This window comes from Takifugu rubripes, chromosome 13 (genome assembly GCF_901000725.2).
Source record: "Takifugu rubripes chromosome 13, fTakRub1.2, whole genome shotgun sequence".
Taxonomy (NCBI): domain Eukaryota; kingdom Metazoa; phylum Chordata; class Actinopteri; order Tetraodontiformes; family Tetraodontidae; genus Takifugu; species Takifugu rubripes.
This window is the reverse complement of record NC_042297.1, coordinates 15,383,507-15,405,975: the sequence shown is the minus strand read 5'-3', so window position 1 is coordinate 15,405,975 and position 22,469 is coordinate 15,383,507. Positions and strand designations below refer to the sequence as shown.

Genomic DNA, 22,469 nt, shown 5'->3' with positions numbered 1-22,469 from the left:
GTCACTCGATCTTTTAACGTGAAGTTCTTAATCAGGAAGTACTACATTGACCTCATTTCCTGTTTTACTCTCGTGTACAAATTTAGCTTAGCCTTCCATGTACAGCTTCTTTTCACAGAGAAGTCCACAATATCCCCGAAATACCCCCAAATTAAATACATTAGGGCACAGTTAATTTCGATTAAATATATTATATTGGTTCTGTATTAGTGTACAAGCCCTAGTTGGCAGAAAATGCCAACTAACTAGCTTAAATAGCTTTAGCCAATGCGATGGCTGTACCAACCACGCAGCTTTCTGCTCCAGTTTTTAGGTATGTATATTTAGGCTTCTTTTTTCAAAATATTGAGCGTAAACTACTTGTGTGTTTCACTACCTAAAGTACATTTCCTACGAACGAGTTTTGTAATTTCGCCGTGTTAAGATGAATGACACTTGTAGTATCTGCAGCCACCACAAAAAGCACAACTGATTTTCAGCTGTGAATATTAAATGCTATCTTTTTAAAATTCCAGCCAAAAACAACGTAAGGTTGCGCTGAGGAAGGAAAGAAGAAAACGTAAACGCCAGGCTCTTGCCCAAGCCAGGGATCATGGTATAGAGACAGAGTTATAGTCCTTGCAAAATAAGATTGATATAATTGTGCAGGTAATCCGACTGAGCAAATTCTCTTGCAGATTTTAATAATGGAGACAACAACGTTTCTGCAGAAGAGAAGGAGGACGAAGATAACGACGTGGCTGAGTTGGAAAGGTGATACTTACATAATAACATTGGATTACTTCCTGCAGCTGCATGCGATCGTGTATTTCCCCCTTCAAAATGTTTGAATTATATCTGTCTGGATTATCTAGACAACATTTACACGAGGAATGGATGGAGAAGGAGAGAGTTGCTCAAGAGGAATTCAGGTTAAAACGTGAAAGGGAGGAAGCTGTTCTAAAAAGAAAAGAGGAAGAGGAGGTAAACTATTTCAGATTTGTGTTCAGTTCTTCAATAAGTTACAGTTCATAACTTAAAAGCTGTTGCATATTTATATATAATTCGGGCTAATTCGGGTCTGTCTGCCTGCCTGCTCCATTCCATATCTTGAACTTGCTGTTCTGGAATTTGCATTTTCTATAGGTTTGGGCTAATTCGTTTATTTAAGGTTTCAACACCTCAAAATAACATTCTGATATCCGTTGTCACCTTGGTATGTTTTCAGAGAATAATAAAGGAGGAATGGGAGGCTCAGCGGAAAAGAGAAGAAGAAGAAAAAGAGCAGAAGCAGCTGGAGAAGCGAGACAGAGAGGTGAAACGCACTCCGGGAAGCTAAAAACTAAAAGAAATATATCCTCTTCAACTTTATTTCTGCATTTTTGTTATGTCATTCAGATACTTATGGAGTTTAACACAGCAAACCAAGTATATATTTGTAAAATGTATTATTTGCTGTTCATGTGGCTCTTTTAAAAGTAATAATCCTTGACTTAGTGGCACAAGCAACCATCCAACTTCTAAAATAAGGATACACAGAGAGAAACCCTTCAGCTCTCACAACTTGGACGTATCTTTTAAATTTGAAGTGCTTTGAAATTTCTCAAAAGCCAAGATGTTTCCACGTGCATTTCTTGGTGAATAATGTGGTCTTAACACAGCGTAACAGATATGCAACAGTATGTTGACCTCAGCACATTTTCACCAGCCGTGTTTTTGCACCATTTGTAGGAGGCTGTTCAGAAAATGTTGGATGAAGCAGAAAACCAGGTACAAATGCATTTAAAGTAGCTAAATATATTTGAGATTATTACAATGAAGTGGGCAAACAAATAAATGATTTGTAAGAAAATGTAGAAGATTCTGTTTCGATCTTGTGGGAGGTTGAACTTATAGATATACACAACATGATGTGTATATTTGTATCTGTGAAATTAAGTTAGAAATACGTACAATGTGTATATGCATTTTCCTGTTTTACCACCAGTTACAAAATGGAGGACCATGGATGAATCCTGAGGCACCTCTGACAGTTAATTCTGAAAATTATGGGACAGAGCGTGATGTCAGCAACTGTCCATTCTTCCTTAAGACTGGCTCCTGCCGTTTTGGAGACAGGTGCCTTTTGTTGTTCTTTCTGTAGGACATTCATTCAGTAGTGAATAGCTGGACAGCAACAGATCAACGTCTCTGGTCTGTGTTTGTGGATGCAGATGTTCCCGGAAGCATGTTTATCCCACCGCCAGCCCGACTATGATGATCCGCAGTATGTTTAAAACGTTTGGAATGGAAGAGGCTCGCCGAGACGACTACGACATCGACGCCTGTTTGGAACACAGCGAAGAGGAGCTGTACGAGTCATTTCTGGAGTTTTACCACGATGTTCTACCAGAGTTTAAGAGTGTTGGGAAAGTGCTACAGTTCAAGGTAAGTTGAGCTATGTATTTGTAGAACCCCTAATACTTCTACTTCAAAATTCACTATTCATGATCCACTAATTAGGCGCGCTGTTCTTTATTTCATTCCTTTTAGGTCAGCTGCAATCATGAACCACACCTGAGAGGAAATGTTTATGTTCAGTTTGAAACGTAAGCCCTCAAACTGCCGCAAGGCTCTTTCAAATTTAATTTGCATTTGGATAGGTCTCATGTTGTCCTGTATGTTCAGAGAGGAGCAGTGTAAAGAGGCCTTCATCAAGTTCAATGGCAGGTGGTACGCAGGCCGGCAGCTACACTGCGAGATGTGTCCTGTTACGCGCTGGAAGAATGCCATATGTGGTCAGCTGCTGCTGTAGCATTGCATTTGAGCTCACTGCAGCGCACATGCTTTAGGATTTACCTCTGTACCTATGTTCTCTCTTCCTCTCAGGTCTGTTTGACAGACAGAAGTGCCCGAAAGGGAAGCACTGCAATTTCCTGCACGTGTTTCGAAATCCCGGGAAAGAATTCTGGGAAGCCGACAGGGACCTGCACATGTCCCCAGACCGCAGTGTGAGAGGCAGCCAGAGGGATGGGCGGCATTCAGAGCGCTACGGGGACCGTTGGCAGCGCCGCTGCAGTAGAAGCCCACCAAGATCTGAGAGGTCTCACAGCAGACGAGCCGGCGACAGATGGAGCAGCAGGAGTCGAGAAAGCGCGATGTCCCACCCGTTTAGAGAGGACAGATCATCTAGATCCAGACACAGCGATAGAAGGAACGATTGGTATCAGAGCAGGAGTACAACTCAAGACAGAGAGACAGACAGGCTGAGACGAAAGAGTAAAGATGGGTACAGGAATAGAAGTGAGGAAAGATACAGTAGAGGGGAAAAAAGGGAAACTCGTAGTAAAGAGAGGGGAAAGTCCAGAAGCTCAAGCAGGGAGGGAAAAAGAACAAAGCGGAGCCGAGAAAGGAGCCCCAAGAAGCGCAGTGAGCACGAGAACAACGGTAGTGCTGACTGCAAAAAGCGGCGGCACCACAAACGGACTAAAAAGAGCAAGAAAAAGAGTAAAAAGCATAAAAAAAGAAGCCGTGTGTCAGATGCGGGGACTTCCTCCGCCGAGTCGGATACCGAGAAAGAGTCGCCGGGAGAGATAAAGAATTTAAGTGAAAGGAGTCCCAGTCAGGAGACCCCCGACGCAGAGTCACTCCAGAATCCCAACGAGGTGGACGGGAATCATGCCGACAGTGACATGATCAGTCCTGTCGAGGAAAGTAAACAGCCTGACACGGAAGTAGAAAGTCAGCCGGCTGGAGAGAATTAGCGCCTCTTAGCTGCTCCTACTTGTGCTTTATTCCCTGTAAATGTTTTACATTTAGGGGCGAAAGAGTTTTATTTTCTTTTGAAAATTGCTTCAATCTGAAGCCGCGGCACCATGTGGTTCCAGTCACTGAGTAAAGACAAATGTGATTCACGGTTGAATGTTATGGATGCATTTATTAATAACTTTGAGCTATAAGAAAAGAAGGTTGGTAAACATGTTGGCAGTGCTGAATACAAAAAGTGGTTTGTTGTTGCAAGAGTCAAGAAAAACTTGGTCAATCTGTGAGATGAATACTGAATATGAAAAGTTAAAACACTGCTGGTATATCAAGGCAGATGAATGTTGACCACCATGTAGTTGCAAAGGAATATTCATTTCATTTATGCTTGTTTTCCTGCATTTTAATGAGGAAAATAACAAGTAGACAGTCATGAATATTAACCGTTTACCCTGATAAGTGCAGTTTTCTGCTCAGTAAACTCACAATAATTGTATATTGTTCCAGAATAATCCCAACATAAGTTTTTATCAAACTCTTACTACTCTGTAAGTCCCTTTCTGTAAGGTAATACTTATATACACAGTGTTCTTTGGTCATATGTTAGTCTTTAAGGGCTAGCCAAACTATCGTAGCACATAAAACAAAGTTTGAGTAATCTGGACAAAACCTTCCAAATCTGACCTACTGTAATCTGTAGAGGTCTTTAGATTGTTGTACTTTTACTTTCAGAAAAAAAAAGGTGCTTTAATTAACCAAGACATGTTCACAAACAAACATTTTAGAGAGGAATATTGTGACATTAACACTGATAATGGTGTGGTTAGTGTTTGATTTAAGCAGCCTGACTATAAGAACCCAGGTTGCTGCTTCTCATGACTCGAAATGAGTGGAAAATGTCTTTTGTTAGAGAAACAAATCACATACTGTAATATAGTGAATTAGGAGATTTCTCTGTATATGGGATTTAACTGTACCCATGCCTGTGATCCCAATTCATGAGAAGCACCAACTGGGCTTACAACAGCACCTCTAAAGTTGACAACAGAAATAATCCCGCAACACTGCTTCTATGACCTTAATATGACAATATCGATTTTACTGTAGTTGCTACATTGTACAGTATTCTTGGTGAATCTGATGGTCGAGAAGTATGCGAATAGTTCAGGATACGGAGTACATAGAAGACACATTAAAACCACAGTTGGCACCACAGCAAAAGGACACTACAGCATAGAAGAGTACTGTACACAGATGAGCATATATAATACAACACTGACACTTCAAACAGGAAGAGACGCCATAGAGACAGGGAGGTTACCAAATCTGCATCTGGAAGATGACGAGCTGCGGCAGCTTGTGGGTTTATGTCAGGCCGATTTCTTCTAAAACACTCCGCGGTGCTTCAGCCTCCTGCAGATGAGCAAAAGGTGGACTCAGTGTGCACTTCTGATTTGATCTACTGAAACATTCTGTCACACCACGACAATTTAAATAATACATGAGACACAACCATAACGTGTTTAATAAGTGACCCCTTTTTCCAATGTGTTCAAGTTTCCAGCAGGCGTGCGCCATCAGCCACGGAGTTATTACAATAGCGACACATACTTGGCTATAAATAAGTCGCTGAGCAGAAATTCTGTTGATGACAAATGACTAAATCGCTCTGGCACGAGGGCGGGATCAAGACGTATCAATCAGGCTCGGCAGACCTAAAATAAACAGCTGATGGCATGTGCAGCAGGTTGCTGGGTAAAAAGCCAGAGCATAAACACGTCTGGGTTACCGTATTACAGGTGAAAACATAGTTTTACCTCCTGCAGCAGGTCGGCCTGCTCTATGGCCTTCAGCACATTCTTCTTGGAGGTCTCCTGGGGTTCTCCACCCAGCAGGAACTCATCCAGAATAAAATAGGCTTTCTCGAAGTTGAAGATAATATCCAACTCACACACCTGTGGAATGCCATTAAGGTTAATATTTCACTCTGACTTTTCTTAACATAAACACTAATATTTCATTGGTGCCCCTCCATACGTGACATCGATGGGACTTACACTTCCAAAATATTTGTCCAGCAGCTCTACGTATCTGTGGATGATCTCCAGAGTGATCAGTTCATTATCCTGGTCCTCTACAGCACAGCAGAAATAAAGGCTGGCATATCTAAAGAGGAAAAAAGTGTTACAATCAAACACAAAAGTGTTACAAACACCTGAAACCTAGCTATTAAATATGAGAATTTCCTTATCTTTCAGCAGATAGCTGTAACAACAAAATGCCCAGCATTTTAATCACAGCTTGTAGTTTTAAAAAGGAACATTTCATCACAGTGGTCACAAGTGTCCACAGCCCCCCCCCCCCCCCCCCCCCCCATGAAACGTAGTTAACTCCCAATTTAGTCTATCTGAACGTCCCCTTCTCAGACATATTGGAGGAGCTGTCGAATACCTCTTGTACACAATTTTGAGGTCCCTCCATTCCAGGAAGCTGCACATCTTGGGCTTTCTTGCCAGTATGGTTTGGACCAGGTCTCTGGATATCTTCTTCCTTTCCTTGTCCGACAGAGGCACATACCATTTCTGCAACCGCAGCTTTCCCTGGCGGCTGAACAACAGCATGAACTGCATCTGGGAGAAAGTTAATATTAACATCATGGTCTTTGGGAGGGGACTCATTCAGCAAGGTTATAGAAAATGATTTAAACAACTAAAGGCGCAGGCCAATGTTCGGCATTGTAATAAATCCTTTATACAACGCAAGAAAGTAATGTGTTGCATTTAAAGCACTGATCAACGGAAAAAACAGACATGCAAAACAAGCCCCGCACAGACAGGAAATGCTTCAACACTTTTAAGGTCAGTGACACCCGAATATGTTCAAATTAATTCTGACTTCAACATCATTCTTTAAGATAGCTATCCTAGATATTTAGTACATATTTACATCAACCCCGCGTATCGTTTGCGCCCCCTCCTGCGACACTAAGCCAGATGCAGCAGATAAAAGAAGTAAACACGACAGTTTACCTTCAACCAAGCCTTCTTTTTAAACACCTGGGAAACTGGTAAACCCCTTCAGATCAACCCAAACAGTTTAGCTCGGCCAACGAGAACATATACTGGTGTTTCTGCCAGTTAGCTTCTTAGCCAGCGTGATGCTAAACTACACAGCGGACGGTGATTGTTGGGGAAACAGCGATGAAGGCAGCGGCTCTTTGATTGGCCGAAGCGGCTGCAGCACTGGGATTCGATTGGTCCCTGAGTCCCGTTATTCGCGACGTCACGTTTATTGTACCACTTAGATTTCCTGTTGACGTTTTAATTTAATGACTACGGTAATATTGCTATCGTCGGTGTTCCTTATAATAACGACTTCAAAATGTGTTATTTGAATGAACTGATACTGACGGATAGATTCGCGTATGTTTTGACTATGCCCTGTGGCTGATCTACCTGTACAATATAATGTTTTCCATTTAAATTTAACGAAGGGAAGGGCAGAAAGTTTGTGTCGGCTTGGACCACCACATTTGGACAGTATCCATAGGTGCAGCAACTCAATACTACTACACCCATCAAAGTCCACATGTTCCACAGGAGCCCCCGAGATCCATTTTAGGCTGATTGTGTGGCGGACACATAGGAGTGTATCTCACACCCAGGTGATGCATGGGGTGATGGTTGGCCCTTGATTAGATGCACTGTTCGAAGCTCCATTTAGTATTGTCTGGTGGATGCGGTATAAAGACGTCCAAACCATTTGCTCTGTCCGAGTCGTTCCTCGTCCTGCCACAATATTAGATTTTGATTCACAATGGAGGCTCAGTTAATTTATCCCCGATAATTCAGACATCGTTATTCAATTTTCGTAGGTAATCATATACATCATGTAGCGCAAACAGATGAAACGTCAACTTTAGTCCAGCTACTAATTCCGCCGCATGGACGCGCCCATATCGGCGTGTTGGCGCCCTCTGCTGTCAATGTCAGAGAAAACAGGAACTCGGTGTGTTTCCTTTCAGAATAAAGGTCCTGTCGCCTGTCGCCTGCGTAACGTCACTGCGAAACGTCTGACAGCTACAAGCCCCCTTCAACACCTGAACCAGTTAAACAGCTCTGGGTGCCGACCGAGCTCCGATTTTTATGATTTTGTTTTTTTCTGCCGCCATGATCAGCAGGCTGCTAATAGGCTAGCAGACTGTAGCCGCTGCGGAAGATGTCGCATCAGATCGGCTGACCGGAGAGATTTCTCGCTGCGCTGTGAGTTTTAACCGCGATTCCTTTAGAATAGTCCTCTCTTGGGTGGTAATCATTTGCGTACATACGCTGCACGAAGCGTGGAATTCCCTTTGATGGATACTGTAAAGTCGTGTGTGTGTGCAGTGATGATCTCTGACAGCGAGGATGAGGAGCCGCAGTAACTCAGGAGTGAGGCTCGACGGCTATGCCAGGCTGGTGCATGAGACTATCTTAGGTTTCCAGGTGAGCCCAGATAGACCGTTTAAGTCAACGGACAGCTCTGTATACTGTATACGTGTTGTTCTGCAGCTGTTATTGTGGCAATATGGAATCATATGATCTTGTTTACGCGCCCGTAGGAACATCCCCACCCTATATCAAGTTTTCCCTCAATCTACAGTAAAATATCAAATACTTTACAGTATACACGTCAATTCCACAGCTAATCCATAAATAGGGACTGAATTCATAGTGTAAAGTTTGAATATTTGCAAGTATTAGTACAATACATAACTATGTTTAGGTGCATTCAGGTCAGCACCTCCATGTTGCAGGCCTACATATGCAAATGTTTTGCAAACTGAGCTGTGTGGGCAAAGGTCAAGTGTACTGTATAGGTTGTGTCTAGGAAAGTATGCATCTTTATCTGTCTGCACTTTCGTTCACACTCAGCAGCTGTCTGAGTTGAATGGTGGCCCAGAAGGCTCAGAGTTGATAAAGGAAGGGCCTCAGACCATGTCAAATTACAATATAATTAATATATTTAATTGTTAATTAAATGGCTACCAAATGACTCAGAAACGTGCAGCTGCTTTTTGAGACATGGTCAAAACTTAGTTAGGACTAACATGTTTTGGAGACGTCAAAATGCTCGCAGCTAAAAGAAACCCTGCTGTGCACCTTTAACCTAAAAGACAAGCCTGATAAGTAGCTCAGCCAGAAACGCTTTAAAATTCCAACATTTTTCAGAACCCAGTGACTGGACTTTTACCCGCGAGTGTCCAGAAGAAGGACGCCTGGGTGAGGGATAATGTCTACAGCATCCTGGCTGTGTGGGGGCTTGGCATGGCCTACCGGAAGAACGCTGACCGCGATGAAGACAAGGCCAAGGCCTACGAACTGGAGCAGGTGTGTTTATGACCGAGGGCGAGCGGAAGACAAGGTTAATGTGTACACCAGCTTTTGTTTGTTCTGCTTGTTGCCTTGGGTTAAATAAGAATTCTAAAAAACAAAGCTTCATGTCCTTGCTTTATCCAGTCTTTACAGTATTAACGCTTTAATGTTTCTCTTACTGGCGAATGACAGATTTATGTGTTGTTTTTTTGCAGAGTGTGGTGAAACTCATGCAAGGGCTTCTGCACTGCATGATGAGACAGGTACAGCCACCCCCACGTTCCTGGAAAACACACACAGATGTCACTTTTTTATGTTTACAGTTCCTCCAGTTCTTCACGTTGCAGGTACCAGAGTTCAAGTGCCAGTCACAGCTTGTTTTCCTGTGTTAAGCCGACAAACAAAGTAAATCAAAATGTATGTGTGGATGGAAATGGAAAACTCGACTCTAATCTTGATTTTTTTTAGTATTATAAACAACATATTGATAATTCTTTTGACACATGCTGACTCAGCAGAAAATTATTCCTGCATGTTAGTGCAGGTAATTTGAGTATATTGTGTCTTACGTCTTCAGGTAGCTAAAGTGGAGAAGTTCAAACACACCCAGAGCACGACGGACTGCCTGCATGCTAAATATGAAACGTCCACCTGTGCCACGGTGGTTGGAGACGACCAATGGGGCCACCTCCAGGTGGATGCCACCTCTATTTACCTGCTGATGCTGGCACAGATGACGGCCTCAGGTGGTGCAGTGATGACGTTCAGATTTGAACAGAACACAACAGCAAACAACACAAAAACAGTGTTAGCTGAATGTGTCGTGTTATCATGCAGGTCTTCGCATCATCTCAAACCTGGATGAGGTCGCCTTTGTCCAGAACTTGGTCTTCTACATAGAAGCTGCCTACAAAGTGGCGGTAAATAACAGCATGTATCTAGTTCTAGTGAAATACGGTAAATAAACTTCCTTTTCAAAGTTGTTTATTGTTATAAAGTATTTGATTATAGTGATCGCTTGGTTTTATGTCCTTCACATAAATTAGTCTTGGTCTCGCCTCTTCTGTCTGAGCTGCCCGAGGATACACTTGAGCAATACCAGTAAACTGAACCAATGGAATTGTGGGTAATGTAGAAGATGCTATATGTTGACAGTAATTAGTCCTTTAAATGTTATGTTAACAGACATCAGGGAATATTGTATTTAAAGTTGCCCTTTTGTTTGTGTTGTGGATGAAAGATTTGCGTCTCCTAGGAAACGATCATCCTTGTTTAAGCTGGGATTGAATTCAGGTTCATCGGGTTCATCAGAAAAATCCCTAAAAGAACTAACATATTTGTGGCTAACCCCTCGCTTCCAGCATTGCTCAACAGCTTGTCTATTTTAGGATTATGGGATGTGGGAGAGAGGTGACAAGACTAACCAGGGCCTCCCCGAGCTCAACGGCAGCTCTGTAGGAATGGCGAAGGTTTGTGGCGTGCTAAACCAGCTATTACATGGGACGCCCTTTGTGAATCACTCTGTGGTTTTTCAGGCGGCGCTGGAGGCGATAGACGAGTTGGATCTCTTCGGGGCCCACGGGGGGCCCAAGTCCGTCATCCACGTGTTGCCTGACGAGGTTGAACATTGTCAGGTAGCGTTTGGCTTTGTCTCCACCTACCGCATCTCCTGTCCTGCTCAGCGCACGTGTGTGTTTTCCTTCAGTCCATCCTCTGCTCCATGCTGCCGAGAGCTTCGCCATCAAAGGAGATCGACGCCGGCCTTCTCTCCGTCATTTCCTTCCCTGCCTTCGCTGTCGAGGATGCTGACCTGGTGACCATCACTAAATCTGAAATCATAAACAAACTACAGGTAGACGCTGGTGTTACTGTGAATGTCCTTTGAAAAAATAAGGTTCTGGGCTCACTTTTGTTTCCCAGGCAAACCTCAGCCTTGAAGGCTGCAGCTATAGTCATAAATCCCTGAAAAGGCCATTCTTGCAAAAGGATAGTAATGATGAAATCAAAGGAATTCACGCATATCTATTATTAAAAGAAAAATCTGAGTATTTATTCAAAAGGAAAAACTCTTTTTAGAAGAGTTTTTGCATCTCTGTGTGAGTTTAAAGTTCCTCCTGTCCGGTTTTCAATCAGGGTCGCTATGGCTGCTGCCGCTTCATCAGGGATGGATATCACTGCCCAAAAGAGGTCAAAACTTTCTAAATCATTCCTGTGCAATGCTGTGGTTGTGGATGATGTAGTCCGAGCTAGAGGGTAATTCCGGCTGTAATTCCGAACCGTTGTCCTTCCAGGACCCAACTCGGCTGCACTACGATCCTGCGGAGCTGAAGCTGTTTGAGAACATTGAATGCGAGTGGCCAGTGTTCTGGACTTACCTCATCCTTGATGGCATTTTTGCTGAGGATCAAGTGCAGGTACTGAAAGGAATCCATGCGATCCACACGCTGTTACATGTCATTCTAGTCAATTCGATGGACTGAGGTGGACCGTGTCCTCTGAACAGGTGCAGGAATACCGTGAGGCATTGGAGGGCGTTTTAATCAGAGGGAAGAACGGCATCAAACTGTTGCCTGAACTTTACACCGTCCCTTTTGACAAGGTATGGATGTATAGAAAGTGCACATAGATCTGTTAGTTAATGTGTAATTCTGTCTCTTGTAGGTGGAGGAGGAGTACAGAAATCCTCACTCAGTGGACCGAGAGGCCACGGGACAGCTGCCACACATGTGGGGACAGTCGCTCTATATCCTGGGCTGTCTTCTGGCTGAGGTAGCCTAACACAGAACCCCACAAATCCCACATTAGCCACACCGCTCAAATCCTCCATCGCTGCAATTTTTTTTTCACTAACCAGAACTTTGGAAATGCCTTTTTAAGGGTTTTTTAGCACCGGGGGAGATCGATCCCCTCAACAGGCGATTCTCGACGAGCTTCAAACCAGACGTGGTCGTACAAGGTTGGTGATCGGTCATGGGAATTCTGCAGATTTCCTCTCAGACTGCAGGGTTCTAAATGCATCTGTTTCAGTTTGTGTTCTCGCAGAGTCGCAGGAGATCAAGGCGCTGTTGAGCGAACAGGGCATGGTGGTCCAGACAGTGGCGGAGGTTTTACCCATCAGGGTCATGTCTGCTCGCGTCCTGAGCCAGATTTATGTCAGACTGGGTAAACACGCAAGCTCTCCATTACTGCAGATGTGTGTTTAACAGTCCTGTAGGAGTAATGGATACCAGTCCATCTCACACCTGTAGAGGGGTCTCGTTGTGTCCCTATTTCAGGAAACTGCAAGAAGCTGAGCTTGAGCGGGAGGCCCTACAGACACATCGGCGTTCTGGGAACATCTAAATTCTATGAGATCAGAAATCACACGTACACATTCACTCCTCAGGTCAAACGACGATGAAATCTCACAGCTCCGTCCAAATGCCTTTTGCTGGTAAAGCGAACTCCAATGTCTGCTCTTTCCGTGCTCAGTTCCTGGACCAGCACCATTTCTACTTGGCCCTGGACAATCAAATGATAGTGGAGATGCTACGGACAGAGCTGGCATACCTCTCCTCATGCTGGAGGATGACAGGACGGCCCACGCTCACGTTCCCCGTCACTCGCAGCATGCTGGGTAATGAATATTTCAATGGAAAATTAACTGACACAATTTAGTCCTGTAGGTATTAATCAAATATTTATATCTTCTGTATTTTTCACAATGAAAGAGACTTTCATTTTGTAGCCAATGTGCTCATTATTTTCACTTGTGTGTGATGTATGCATCAATATTAGTTACTCACAGCTTCGCCATACATTGAATTCTTGAGACACTGGTGATGTTTATTGGCATTGTGAGTGTGTCTTTATGGATGAATGATAAGAGAGACCTTTATCACTGGCCTCTTATATTTTCCGGCAGGCTGAAATCCAACCCAGAACTTGATTAGGGGACACTTCTGACATGATAGTGATGAATCAAAGGTTTTTGGAAACTGCATTGTTATTTTATAATGCGGTCTCGGTTGTATGCTCTCCTTTTGTGTACATGTTGACCTGTAACCAATCTCCTTCCCACAGACTCACAAATTTCATTCTCCTGTTATTTGTCACCCTTTTCTGCTCAGTGGAAGATGGAGACGCCGTTGATCCGTGTATTTTATCCACCCTCCGGAAACTACAGGATGGTTATTTTGCCGGTGCGAGGTCTGTCTCCGCCTGAGCCTGATTTTCTTTCACTGATGCGTCTCCTGTTTGTGCTGTAGAAGTATTATTTCAATGATTCTGCAGGGTGCAGATGTCAGACCTCTCCACTTTCCAGACCACTTCATTCCACACCCGCCTCAGTTTTCTGGATGAGGAACATGATGACAGCTTATTAGAGGATGATGAGGAGCAGGAGGAGGAGGAGGAGGATAAATTTGAAGATGACTACAACAATTATGGACCCTCAGGTAATAATCAAGTGTGCTGTGATGTTCTGAGTCCTGTTGGATGCATTTGCAGTCATGGAGTTTATCTATTTTATTCTAGATGTCTCAAAAGACAAGTTTGACCAGTATCTCACCCAGTTGCTCCACAGCACGACACAAAAGTGCCATCTTCCTCCCATCCAGAGGGGGCAGCACCATGTCTTCAGTGCTGAACACACCACCCGAGACATCTTGTCTTTTATGGCCCAGGTCCAGGGCCTGAATGTGCCCAGTGAGTTGTTAATACATCTGATATATGCTGGTTTATCTGTGCATCTGTGCTCAAATTTTCAGAAATGTAAAAAATGAAGACAGATAGCACGTTTCAGTTCACTCAGTTAAGTAGTCAACATATAATGGGTCAGTTTGTTCCGTTTTCTATTCCAAAAAAAGGACACTGACCTTTGTTGTCCGGCCAAAGTATTCCACAGCTGGCCAAACATTCACTGCCAGAGAAAGAGCCCTTTCTGTCTAGTGTGTGACACTAAGATATTCTCAAGATCGATGACGAGATAGTCAAGATGTGCTCTGTCTTCAAATGTCCCTTCAAATGATGAGCTTTTGAGGTGATATTTAAGTTCCAGAATTGTTAATACACAAAATAAAAATTATTTTTTATCATTTATACATCCTTCCTCTCATGGAGCTCATTTATGCTTGTATTCCTTAAGATTAAGGAGCGCCTAATACTTAAACATCAATAATGATCAAATCATTTGGATGTACCATCGCAAAATGACCAGTAGAGGGCACTCTGAGGCCAGTGGAGTTCTTGATCCAGCCGTCTCTATGGTTCTTGAGGTTGTTTCATTTACAGAAATCTACAGCATCTGAATCTACCCTTAAAGACCCTTGAAGGAAAAAATAAGATCTTTGGGGTTTTTGTCATATACTTACATGAAAAAAAAAATAGTGACATTGCAGTTATTCCTGTGTGAATTTACAGTGTCTGCACATTTCAGAGTCTTCTATGTACCTACCTGTGACCCCTCTTAAGAGCAAACACCGCAGATCTCTCAATCTGCTTGATGTTCCTCATCCGCAACATGGCCCACACCTGAAACAGAACAAGGTAGGCACATTCAATTCTGTCCTGTCTATCCGTGCCCTTTTTTATGACCAGTATGTTTACTGTCATGCTGACTAAAGTCCCACAGCGCTGCTGACCTCCACCTGCCGCGAGACTCACAGGGCAAGACCGACTTTGCAACCTTAGTGAAGCAACTGAAAGAATGTCCGACGTTACAGGACCAGGCTGACATACTCTACATCCTTTACATTATGAAGTATGAATAATAAAGCTGAAATGAACGAAGAGCTGAAAATGCTGATGACTGGATCCGTGGGTCAGAATTTTGTGAGCTATGTACCTACATTTGTATGTGTTGCTCAGAGGTGCTGATTGGCTGGTGGAGTTGTCAGGTCCAGGACAGGGTGGCGTCAGCGTGCACACTCTACTGGAAGAGCTGTACATCCAAGCTGGAGCCTGCAAAGAGTGGGGGCTCATCAGATACATCTCTGGGATACTACGCAAACGAGTCGAAGTCCTTGCTGAGGTCGGTGACTCACGAATATGTAAATAGGATTTTACCTCAATCAAATATTGGGGGAGATGATAATTAGACCCAGATCAGAAACTGGCCTGAAGATTTTATGGCCAAAGATTTTCAAATATGCAAACACGTTTTTCTGCACTTCACTGTTAAGCTGACGTTTGTAGGCAGCGTTGGCATTAATATTACCTTAATAACTTTATCTCTAATTTTCTGTGAGTTTCTGAAAAATGACTCACAGTCTGCATCCCGCTAAAAATACTTTAACCTTTTTATGTTTGCTCCTCAGGCCTGCACAGATCTGATCTCCCATCATAAGCAGCTGACAGTAGGTCTTCCTCCTGAACCTCGGGAAAGAGTCATCACAGTGTATGCCAGCACATTTCATCATAAAAACCTAAAATCTTTGGTCCTGTGAAGCCTTTTATGAAAGAAATGCAGTGTCGGGACCCAAACATTCTTGCTCCTTCTCTTGTTTCCCTGCAGTCCACTTCCACCTGAGGAGTTAAACACTCTCATATATGAAGCCAGCGGTCAGGATATCAGTGTTGCTGTTCTCACTCAGGTAAATATTTAATATCTGGGCTACCGCTAGGCTTTTTTTGTTTCCTTATCTTAGAGCAAATCGCTTGATTACCACACAGGAAATTATGGTGTATCTGGCCATGTACATCCGCTCTCAACCTGCGCTGTTCGGAGACATGCTGCGACTCAGGATAGGACTGATAATGCAAGTGATGGCCACTGAGCTTGCTCGCAGCCTGCACTGCTCTGGTAGGAAAACAGCCTCCATCATCCAAACCTACAGATGAACTCTTAAAAAAATATCACCCTTCCACAGGAGAAGAGGCGTCTGAGAGTTTGATGAGCCTGAGCCCGTTTGATATGAAGAACCTGCTGCATCATATCCTCAGCGGCAAGGAGTTTGGGGTTGAGAGGAGCAGTGAGTTTTCCTTTTGTCTGTCACTCTTTGTAGTGACTGTATGTACCCAAATACTCACTTGATTACAAACTACAAGCTTGATTATAAATCCGTTAGGTTACAGTAATTCAGCGTATGAAATGTATAGTTGGCCGAGACCAGAAAAGGGACAAAACGGTCCGTGTTCCTGATAGTTTGATCATGGTAGGGGAGAAGAACATGTTTGTAATTTTCATCTAAGGGGTTATTTTGTGTCCATTAGTGCGTCCTATCCAGTCAACAGCCACCAGTCCTGCCATCTCCATCCATGAAATTGGCCACACTGGAGCCACCAAGACTGAACGGACAGGAATACGTAAACTTAAGAGTGAGATAAAGCAGGTGGGAAGCATAGAAAATAATTGTCTGTGTGTGTGTGTGTGTGTGTGTGTGTGTGTGTGTGTGTGTGTCTGTCTGTCTGTCTGTCTGTCTGTCTGTCTCTACTAACAGTGTTTTTGCTTTGGGTTGCAGCTGGATGAATCGAGGCCTCTCAGTGTGGGTTCTTAGCATGAAACTAAACTAAATCCTGTTCATGAGATCAATGGTGCTCGCACCTGAAACTAACTCATCACATATCTGTAGGATATGCTTGTCCTGCCGCTCCTTCATGCGTCCTGCAACAATTGTTTACAACTGTAAACCATCTCAAAGCGTTCTCTCATCTGTCATCCATATCCATGCATAGATCTGCAGCGGGGGTTATTCCTTGAGTAGCAATGTCACCTCGCCTCGCTCCACGGTAAAACCATCTCACCTCATTTGCTTTGAATCGCCTTGATTTTTCTCCTGGCACTTTTTCTTCAGATTTCATATTTATGTACGCGCTTTAACAATTGTGTGATTTGGCACTTAATAATAAGGCTGCTTATTTATTGCCTTCCACATTTTAAAGAGAACAAAACCCTGAATTCCAACTTCATTTCTGTTTTTTACTGTTGTCTAATAATCATCTCTATATTTATCATAAAGTAAATTCATCTTTCAAATCTTGAGATTTTGGGATTATTTGGCATACAACAAATGTGCAGTATCAAGCCTTATTATTGAATGTGCTAAAAAAAATTGTGCATGATTGATTCAATCCATTTTATGCTGGAGCTTTTCTGCGAAAGACAACCGTGAATCTAAAAATAATTCAACCTTATTTTCATGTATTTTTTTGACAGGTCAGGGACTGAGAAATAAAAAAGCATTTCACTTTCAGCCAGTTTTTTGTTCGTTAAATTATGCCCATAAAGGCTTGTTTTATTACGACTAGATTAAAATGCATGCAGGTAAGGTTGGAGGCCACCAGTGTATGTTTGAAACACTAACACAGGACATTGACTGATGTCACCACAGCGCTGCAGCAGCCCCTCCACCCCCAGTGGCATCCTTTCTCCTGTGGGCCCTGGTCCAGCAGACGGGCAGCTGCACTGGGTGGAGAGGCAGGGCCAGTGGTTGAGGAGACGCAGGCTGGACGGAGCCATCAACAGAGTACCTGTGGGGTTCTACCAGAAGGTCTGGAAGATCCTCCAGAAGTGTCACGGCCTCTCTATCGATGGATACGTGCTTCCTTCTTCCACCACAAGAGAGGTATGCTCCCGCTGGGAGAGGGGGTTGGTTTTAAACGCCACGGATGTCATGTGTTTTTCCTTGCAGATGACAGCGGGAGAAATCAAGTTTGCCGTTCAGGTGGAGTCAGTCTTGAACCACGTCCCTCAGCCGGAGTACAGGCAGCTGCTTGTGGAGTCTGTGATGGTCCTGGGTCTGGTAGCTGATGTGGATGTGGAGAGCATCGGCAGTATTATCTATGTGGACCGCATCCTTCATTTGGCAAACGACCTCTTCCTCACTGACCAGGTAGTTACGAACAGGGGAAGAATTCATGTTCACGCATTTATCTGTTTTCACATCAGCTTCTGTTCCATCTCTACCTTTCCAGAAATCTTACAGTGCTGGTGATTATTTCCTTGAGAAGGATCCTGAGACTGGTATCTGCAACTTTTTCTATGATAGCGCCCCTAGTGGCATTTATGGAACCATGACTTATCTGTCCAAGGCAGCGGTCACTTACATCCAGGACTTTCTACCAAGCTCCAGCTGCATAATGCAGTAAAAAAGAAAACCAGTATGTTTCACAACTCCTTATAGACTTGAAATACTCAAAAGGTAGAGCATTTCATTATCACCTCCAAATATTTATGCTGTGCTTTTAATAGTACTAAAATATCCTGTTCTTAAATGATAATAAACTTACATGTTGCCTTGTGCAGTGACTGCAAATGATTATAAAAACAACTGTCTGTAAGCCAGCACTGTGAACTTAATACCTCTGCCAAGGTTCTATGGCAGCCTTTGTTTGTCTTTTAGCAAAATAACTCAAAATTTATGAATGGATTTTAATGGGATTTTCAGGAAATGACAATGGGCCAAGGAAAATCCCATTAAATTTAGCAATGTACTGTTTCAGATCTCTGAGGGACCTTGACCTTTGATCTTCCAAAGATCACAGGTGATGATCAAAACAAGGGGCTTGCAACTTACTATGTTATATAATGTGTATTACTACTGCCTGTATTAATACTGTACTATACTATATTCGTCTGAGTTTATTACTCAAGCAGACTGAAATGCAGCATTTTTGTGATGACTGAATTTCAGTTTGACTGTTTTGCAATTTGGGCTGTTGTGTATGAGGAAAAAAACAAGTTTTGTCTTGTGATGCAGAATTTTGTTTTATTGCAACAGATCAATAATTTGTTTTGCTTTTACTAATACTTTTGGGAAAATAATCCTAAATATTGATCATCCCAAAAAAAATGTTTTTAAATGGATTAAAATGTCAGTGCACTTGCTACATGTATGAAATATTGTCCTAATAGTCTAGCATTAATGTGAGCCAATAAGTCTGAGAAATGTGTTTATCTTCCTTCTTATGCAATAAATGGAAGTAAAATCTGTATAAACTATAAATATAGCATGTCATTAAGACTGAGCGGTCGTGGTGACAGTTGAGGTATGCTTATTTTTGGCACATTTATTCCTCCTGCTTTAAAGTAAAGTGATTAAGATGATGTGTACCTGTATACAGTGTAAGCGTGGCTCGTATTTAGGGAAGGATTATATGGGTCAGAGGATTGAAGAATCTTCCATTCAGAGTAAAGAACCATTAAATTCACCACAATCCAAGATTTGTGTAGTGAAAGCTAAACAGAATGCCAACATGTTAATGTCAACATGGAAAAGGTGGATTTGTGGATTTAGAAAACTGATAAGGTTCAAGAGGTGCTCAATACTGTCAATGTACCATGTCTGATTTTATGTTCATGCAATAAATATATGTGAGCTGATTGCAGTTTGTGTGGAACTCCTGGAGTGATTTGTAGCTGCAGAAACTTGCTGTTTACACTGAACCAAATCGGTGACACCAGATTCAAACTTGGATCAGACAGTGTAGCACATCAAGGAATATGCTGGATACTGTCTTCTCCTCTGGAGTAGTTTCCCTCAGCTTTGGGGAGATGTCATTGTATGGATTTACAGAGGTCCTCCTGTCCTCTCTAAATGATCTTTATTCAGCGCAGATAACTCAGGTTCAGAGCTCCCAGTGACCTGATCTAGACTTTCATTCCTCCCTTTAGACCATGCATGGTCTGGCTGGCTGGCTGTCACAGGCAAAAAAACTTCCGAGTCAGGTCGGGGAACCCAGATATCAGGCAACAGCTCAATCCGAAGCGGGGAGTTTCCATTTCCTCGACCTCAAACCACCTCTTAGCATCTGCATCGTAGCACTCAGCAGAGCAGATGCTCCTGAACCCACTGAAGCCCCCGACAACAAATACCCGATTCTCAATTACTTCATAACCAAAGTTGCTGCGTGCAGTAAGCATATTGGGCACAGGATTCCATGAGTCTGTTTGGGGGTTGTAGGCCTCAGCGCTTTTTAGGTGTTCACGGCCATCAAATCCACCAACCTGTTGGAGGAAAAAGGACAGGTGACGAGAAGGAACAGACACTTGGATTCAAGTCAGGATTAGAAAAAGGATTTAGAAATCAGAATGTGCTGCCGCTAACACTTACCGCATAAATGTGACCTACGTAGGCGACTACACCGTGGCCAGAACGCTGGGTGCCCATGGAGGCAATCATTGTCCACTGGTTTGTTTCTGGGTCGTAAAACTCACCTGTTTGGACGCTCTCTTCACCATCATATCCACCACAAATGTAAATCTGGGAGGGGGACAAGTTTAAACTTTTGTAATAAAATAATGAAAAGTATTTTGTGCAGAATACATTTTCTCTAACAAGTGAACACATTCCTTGGCTAAATTGCTCAGACTGAATATTCAGATCATGGTCAGATTATAGTTGAATCACATTATAGTTAATGTTGAAAGTAGGCTCTACGTTTGCTAGTGACCTGCTGAGGAGCTTGATGACCAAATTGTCAGACAAGTTTTCCAACTGTTTCCAACTAGCGGTATGGTTCATCTATCTATAGCCAACGGTGGAATGATTAGACTGTACCACTGAGCTTTTGGTGTCCTTCCATCCACCAGAACAGCAGGACTTTGGGGTTTGGTCAGGTATTTCATTCTGGCTGCATGTTTGTTTTACCCACCTTGTTGTTCAAAGTCGTACAGCTGGCGTCGCTCCTCTTCTCGTGCATGGGCGTAATAAGGCTCCACTGGTTGGTGTCAGGCGTGTAGCGCTCTGCAGATTTCTGTCGACTCGTCCCATCATAGCCTCCCAGTGCATAGATATATCCATCTAGCACAGTCACACTCGCGTAACACCGGCGATAGTGCATGGGGGCCACTTCATGCCAGGTGCACGTGTTAAGGTCGAACCTGCACATGCTGCTGAAATTCTCCTGCTCGTCATAGCCGCCCAAACAGTAGACGGACTCATTTAGGAAGACACTGCTGTGGTAGGCACGGGGACGGTTGAGATGGTGTGGGATGCTGACCCAGCACTGAATCCGAACATTATACGCTTCAATAACGTCAAGAACGTCTTCATAAATCCAGCCTCCAATAGCCAGGAGGATATCTTTGGGCACGCGAGGGTGAGCAACCGTGTCACCTGTGGTGATTAACGGAGGGATGCTTGTAGCCATCTGCATTTTCAACTGCAGAGAACTGAGCACCATTTCCCAGCACTCAGCATTGTTGTTCATCAGCTCACTGGTAACCATGTTGGTGATGATGTACTCTAAACTCAACAAAGCCAGTCGGACCTACAACAAAAGAATGCAGCATTATGACCATGATGATTTTTTACAAACACTCTTTCCAATATGTCATTTTTATCGGGTACAATTGGAGGAACAGGATAATAGTTACCTTTGGCAAGAGTATTGCAAAATGTCTCTTTCTTCTTTCAGAATTGTGACTGATCCATTTACAGATGGCCTCAAACACAATGCTCTCATTTTTCACATTAAGTTCATCGTGGTCAAAGATGTCGCAAAGTTCCTCCACAGACAACTGATGGAACTCCTTACTGGAAATAACTTGATCAAAGTTACAAAGGATAAACTCGAATGCCTTTTCCTGCAGTTGGGAGCAGTAGCAGATGTCGCTGAACTGCCAGATGCCGATGCAGTTTTCAGTAGAGAGCATCTCCATCAGGAAGTCGCAACAAACTTCTACAATTCCTAATACATTGTACCGGTCAGCTGCTAGAAGAAGTTCCATGGCATTAGTGGATGTCACGGGCACAGTGCTGGTGTATGCATAAAAAATGATGAGCCGTGTCACATCTGGAGAAAGGTCTCGTATCTCATAGACGTTCTTGTCTGGTGCTGACCAGGTTGTAAATAGGGCTCTGTGGAAGTTGAAATAATATAAATGTATAATTATCTCTTATTGCAAAAATGTCAAGTGACTGAATACAATACAGAGACACACATTATTACGCCTTCCCTATAGGCGTACAAGATCAACATTCCAGTGTGGCTTTAAAATAAAAAGCAATTTCAGCAAAAGCTGCTATTCCCTTACTGGAAATATCTGCTGCATTTAGACAGGATGATCTTGTGGATTTGAAATTCAGCATGGCCTACTTTGATGATTGCATCAGTAAAACTGTTGTCGCAGGACTTGGAATACAATGATTCTGACATCCTTTTGCTAGTTTGTCTTGAGCAGGTTGTTGAATTAGAGAGAACCACAGCTTCTTTGTTTCTGTAAGGATGTTAAAAAGCATCAGTTTTCTGTAGTAGTGAACAAAGTACACGCTACTAGTGTTACCACCAAGATTAACATACCCTTTGTGCTTTATGCTTATATGAGTCAAATAATCTAGGATCAAAATGCTTTCATATAGCTCAAAATGCTTTGATCTTGAAAAACTACAGTCACTACAAAGATTGAAACAAATTATACCAGTATCTGAAGTCAGTGTGTTTATCTCCTAGTGTCGCTACAAATACGCGCAGGAC

At 43.0% G+C, this 22,469-nt stretch overlaps 4 protein-coding genes across 10 annotated transcripts; 2 read left to right on the top strand and 2 right to left on the bottom strand.

The window, feature by feature from the left end:
* Positions 1-75: 75 nt before the first annotated feature.
* On the top strand, positions 76-4,005 carry zrsr2 (zinc finger (CCCH type), RNA-binding motif and serine/arginine rich 2). The gene is made up of 11 exons (XM_003969862.3): positions 76-313; positions 516-595; positions 678-753; positions 855-963; positions 1,208-1,294; positions 1,711-1,749; positions 1,967-2,097; positions 2,193-2,406; positions 2,512-2,567; positions 2,647-2,756; positions 2,848-4,005. The coding sequence occupies exons 1-11, from the start codon at positions 273-275 to the stop codon at positions 3,720-3,722; spliced, it is 1,818 nt and encodes a 605-aa protein (XP_003969911.1). The 5' UTR covers positions 76-272; the 3' UTR covers positions 3,723-4,005.
* LOC101078094 (AP-1 complex subunit sigma-2) lies at positions 3,879-6,926 on the bottom strand. The gene is made up of 5 exons (XM_003969652.3): positions 6,750-6,926; positions 6,172-6,350; positions 5,778-5,886; positions 5,538-5,675; positions 3,879-5,133 (listed from the first exon to the last, which is right to left on the bottom strand). Exons 2-5 carry the CDS (start codon positions 6,348-6,350, stop codon positions 5,086-5,088), a joined length of 474 nt encoding a protein of 157 aa, XP_003969701.1. The 5' UTR covers positions 6,750-6,926; the 3' UTR covers positions 3,879-5,085.
* Positions 6,927-7,735: 809 nt separating this feature from the next.
* Positions 7,736-19,379, top strand: phka2 (phosphorylase kinase, alpha 2 (liver)). 7 transcript variants are annotated; one of them, XM_011610036.2, is made up of 33 exons: positions 7,736-7,982; positions 8,106-8,204; positions 8,931-9,089; positions 9,290-9,337; positions 9,652-9,820; positions 9,912-9,994; positions 10,463-10,543; positions 10,610-10,708; positions 10,780-10,926; positions 11,208-11,261; positions 11,366-11,488; positions 11,578-11,673; positions 11,736-11,843; positions 11,952-12,030; positions 12,102-12,236; positions 12,350-12,459; positions 12,546-12,690; positions 13,184-13,262; positions 13,347-13,510; positions 13,590-13,760; positions 14,491-14,600; positions 14,678-14,814; positions 14,922-15,084; positions 15,371-15,450; positions 15,568-15,646; positions 15,726-15,855; positions 15,923-16,024; positions 16,266-16,384; positions 16,514-16,537; positions 16,728-16,781; positions 17,384-17,617; positions 17,684-17,884; positions 17,967-19,379. In XM_011610036.2, exons 2-33 carry the CDS (start codon positions 8,127-8,129, stop codon positions 18,138-18,140), a joined length of 3,735 nt encoding a protein of 1,244 aa, XP_011608338.1. In that variant the 5' UTR covers positions 7,736-7,982; positions 8,106-8,126; the 3' UTR covers positions 18,141-19,379. The 7 variants fall into 7 exon arrangements, with proteins under 7 accessions (XP_011608338.1, XP_011608339.1, XP_029701564.1 ...); XM_011610037.2 differs by having other exon boundaries at positions 8,090-8,204; XM_029845704.1 differs by lacking the exon at positions 16,728-16,781.
* Positions 19,380-19,580: 201 nt separating this feature from the next.
* On the bottom strand, positions 19,581-22,304 carry LOC101068166 (kelch-like protein 10). The gene is made up of 6 exons (XM_003969860.3): positions 22,296-22,304; positions 22,030-22,212; positions 21,370-21,853; positions 20,646-21,263; positions 20,105-20,254; positions 19,581-19,998 (listed from the first exon to the last, which is right to left on the bottom strand). The coding sequence occupies exons 2-6, from the start codon at positions 22,149-22,151 to the stop codon at positions 19,693-19,695; spliced, it is 1,680 nt and encodes a 559-aa protein (XP_003969909.1). The 5' UTR covers positions 22,152-22,212; positions 22,296-22,304; the 3' UTR covers positions 19,581-19,692.
* Positions 22,305-22,469: the final 165 nt, after the last annotated feature.

Excerpts from the sequence above, each read along its gene's own strand:
- zrsr2 (XM_003969862.3), top strand. The coding sequence starts at position 273 with ATGGCTGTACCAACCACGCAGCTTTCTGCTCCAGTTTTTAG. Across the intron at positions 596-677 it reads TGCCCAAGCCAGGGATCATG|ATTTTAATAATGGAGACAAC; the intron begins GTATAGAGACAG and ends ATTCTCTTGCAG. Across the intron at positions 1,750-1,966 it reads TGGATGAAGCAGAAAACCAG|TTACAAAATGGAGGACCATG; the intron begins GTACAAATGCAT and ends TTTTACCACCAG.
- LOC101078094 (XM_003969652.3), bottom strand. The coding sequence starts at position 6,350 with ATGCAGTTCATGCTGTTGTTCAGCCGCCAGGGAAAGCTGCGGTTGCAG. Across the intron at positions 5,676-5,777 it reads TGGACAAATATTTTGGAAGT|GTGTGTGAGTTGGATATTAT; the intron begins GTAAGTCCCATC and ends GGCATTCCACAG. Across the intron at positions 5,134-5,537 it reads AGGCCGACCTGCTGCAGGAG|GAGGCTGAAGCACCGCGGAG; the intron begins GTAAAACTATGT and ends GCTCATCTGCAG.
- phka2 (XM_011610036.2), top strand. The coding sequence starts at position 8,127 with ATGAGGAGCCGCAGTAACTCAGGAGTGAGGCTCGACGGCTATGCCAGG. Across the intron at positions 12,237-12,349 it reads CCAGATTTATGTCAGACTGG|GAAACTGCAAGAAGCTGAGC; the intron begins GTAAACACGCAA and ends TCCCTATTTCAG. Across the intron at positions 16,385-16,513 it reads TTAAGAGTGAGATAAAGCAG|CTGGATGAATCGAGGCCTCT; the intron begins GTGGGAAGCATA and ends TTTGGGTTGCAG.
- LOC101068166 (XM_003969860.3), bottom strand. The coding sequence starts at position 22,151 with ATGTCAGAATCATTGTATTCCAAGTCCTGCGACAACAGTTTTACTGAT. Across the intron at positions 21,264-21,369 it reads TTGCAATACTCTTGCCAAAG|GTCCGACTGGCTTTGTTGAG; the intron begins GTAACTATTATC and ends CTTTTGTTGTAG. Across the intron at positions 20,255-20,645 it reads GTACGACTTTGAACAACAAG|ATTTACATTTGTGGTGGATA; the intron begins GTGGGTAAAACA and ends TCCCCCTCCCAG.